General features: G+C 38.1%; 1 protein-coding gene across 1 annotated transcript; it reads left to right on the top strand.

The window, feature by feature from the left end:
• Positions 1–649: 649 nt before the first annotated feature.
• Smp_166130 (hypothetical protein) lies at positions 650–1,036 on the top strand (the record flags this gene model as incomplete). The annotated part of the gene is made up of 1 exon (XM_018791359.1): positions 650–1,036. One exon carries the CDS (start codon positions 650–652, stop codon positions 1,034–1,036), a length of 387 nt encoding a protein of 128 aa, XP_018645420.1.
• Between the last annotated feature and the right edge of the window lie 1,244 nt (positions 1,037–2,280).

Raw genomic sequence — 2,280 nt, 5'->3', positions numbered from 1 at the left:
ACTTATATGAATAATCAGAGGTACAGTGTCGAGTTTCGTGGCTGCATGAAACCATACAAACTTACGTTCGACGAAGAAGAGACTTGGAGAAATGTGACACCCAGACCATAATGGCTGCGTCTATTTCTGGCCAACTGACAGTGAAATTCACAATATTCAGGTCGTCTAACCGAGAAATATTGTTTCAATTTTAATAGTTGAATTAATGAGTTTATCTAAGATAGGTCACCACTAAAAATTTGGAATCACTGGATGATCGTTTCTTCCTGGTATGGAACGTCTCAACAGTGCTCATCCACGATCCCGCATGCCGGAATCAAACCTAGGACCTTCAGTCTCACTCACGAACGCTTGACTTCAGGACTTCTGAACCGACATCCAGTGATGTTAATGTCTGACTTAAACTGATCCATGATCATACACAACACTTCATCCAATTACATGCTATCCCCGGGTAGTTCGAAGATCACAAAAAGGGAATTCAAACACAACATGCAGCTAGGTATCATACAATTATCAGCATCTCAGCATTTTTATATCCCTGTGTACAAGCTGCTACAAAACTCATCAGAGTTTCGTCTGGCCACAAATTAATGGTTCTGTATAACTGAAAGCTGAACATAGGGCCAGTGCATCGAACTTCAACGACATGCAGCGTCGCAGACAAATTTCCATTACCTACCTAACGTTTCCAGAATGTCCATTTAGTCACAGTCGGCCTCTTTCCAATATCCAAACCTTCACATATATCTTTACTACCGTCAAACGATTTATCAAACTGGATCTTGCATGCTCATTAAAGAATACATCAACAGAGTACATGGCCTCCGTATTTCTTCACCGTTTGTTGTCGAACTACAGCGTTCCGTTGTCCATCACTGCATATCATGGTCGACAAATTCAGCCCTTTCTATTTCGTAAATTCACCAAACTCTTGAATGCGCATCACGTAAAGATAACAGCCTACCACGTAGTAGCTTTTGGCATGAAAAAATCTGTTCAACCGTTAAAGATATCTGTACATCATTCGAATTAGTCTACAGCACAGACGACCTGCTCCAACGATAAAATACTAATCTCCCCAACAAATTTAGCGAGGTGTTTATTGCAAGCTATGCAGCAGCTCAAAGCTATACCTCCAGTCAAGCTTAATCGCTACATATACCTCAACAAATGTATGCAAATCTATCTTGTTTAGATCTACGCACTGAGAAATGTGTCAAATTTACCTTATAAAAGACCTTGTAGAGTTATTAATTAGGCAGCGAAATATTTCATCATCAGCGAGAGTAGAAAAATGGAGACTGGAAAGTTGGAATAAAGTCTGTTTCCTTGAACAATCAACATGAATAGGAAAATGTCATATTAAACAACCAACCTCAACTGCCTGGGGTAAGCGATATGGAAATAATCGACAGAGACACTTTGCAAATGTCTCCTGCCATTATTCGTATTTTCCAAAATTCCACTTGGTTTATAAAATAACTTCAAAATTGTCGTTTTAATCTAACCATGACTCTTTCGTTACTATTTAGCTCTCTGCTCGGATGACGCACAGATTGTTTCGGGAATAAGTCAAAAGTCTCTCTCCGAATAAAATTACCACTCTCTAATTTACATGACCCTGAAAGGCCAAACTTAATGGCCGAAATTCTGTATTTGAATAGCACCAACTAATCCACTAGATGACATCCTGCTATGCATTTTTAGTATTCGTGCATTAGTAGCCACTGGATAATTTGCAAAACATTCGTATTGTTAGTCACCTCAACTGCTGTTCATCCTTTTATATTTCGTAATCATATAAAATGTCTGCATTACTCTGGCGTTTTCTGCCTATGGTTAATAGTACTACTATCGCACCAATTACTTTTAGTACGGTTTCTGTATATCTCGATGTTCCATTTCAAAAGCAGTTTTAATCAAACTTTCCTCACTTGGAAGGGATTTAAACGTAGTTACAATGATTTCCAAAGAGCAACTAAAACAGGAATCCCATAAATGTAGGTGACTTAAACTTACTGCATTCAAAAGCAAATTAAAGGAGACCTGATGGCGCGTTAGATTTATTTATATTTTGTTTTAAATGAGTATCCGCTGTCAAGAAACATGCACAAGGTGCTTGACTTATTAAAAAACAGTAGGAACATGTAATCTCCTTGCAACAATGTGGTTTGAAATATCTTGTCTGTGAGTCTATGCTGTCAACTGTTTTTTTTAGAATATTAAAGATTCCCATCAACTGTTTTGCACGATGGTGAGTATGCAATAGGATCTTTC

The sequence above is a fragment of the Schistosoma mansoni genome (assembly GCF_000237925.1).
Source record: "Schistosoma mansoni, WGS project CABG00000000 data, chromosome 3 unplaced supercontig 0077, strain Puerto Rico, whole genome shotgun sequence".
Lineage (NCBI taxonomy): Eukaryota > Metazoa > Platyhelminthes > Trematoda > Strigeidida > Schistosomatidae > Schistosoma > Schistosoma mansoni.
Note: the sequence above shows the minus strand (reverse complement) of the source record. Positions and strands in the feature narration are given on the sequence as shown.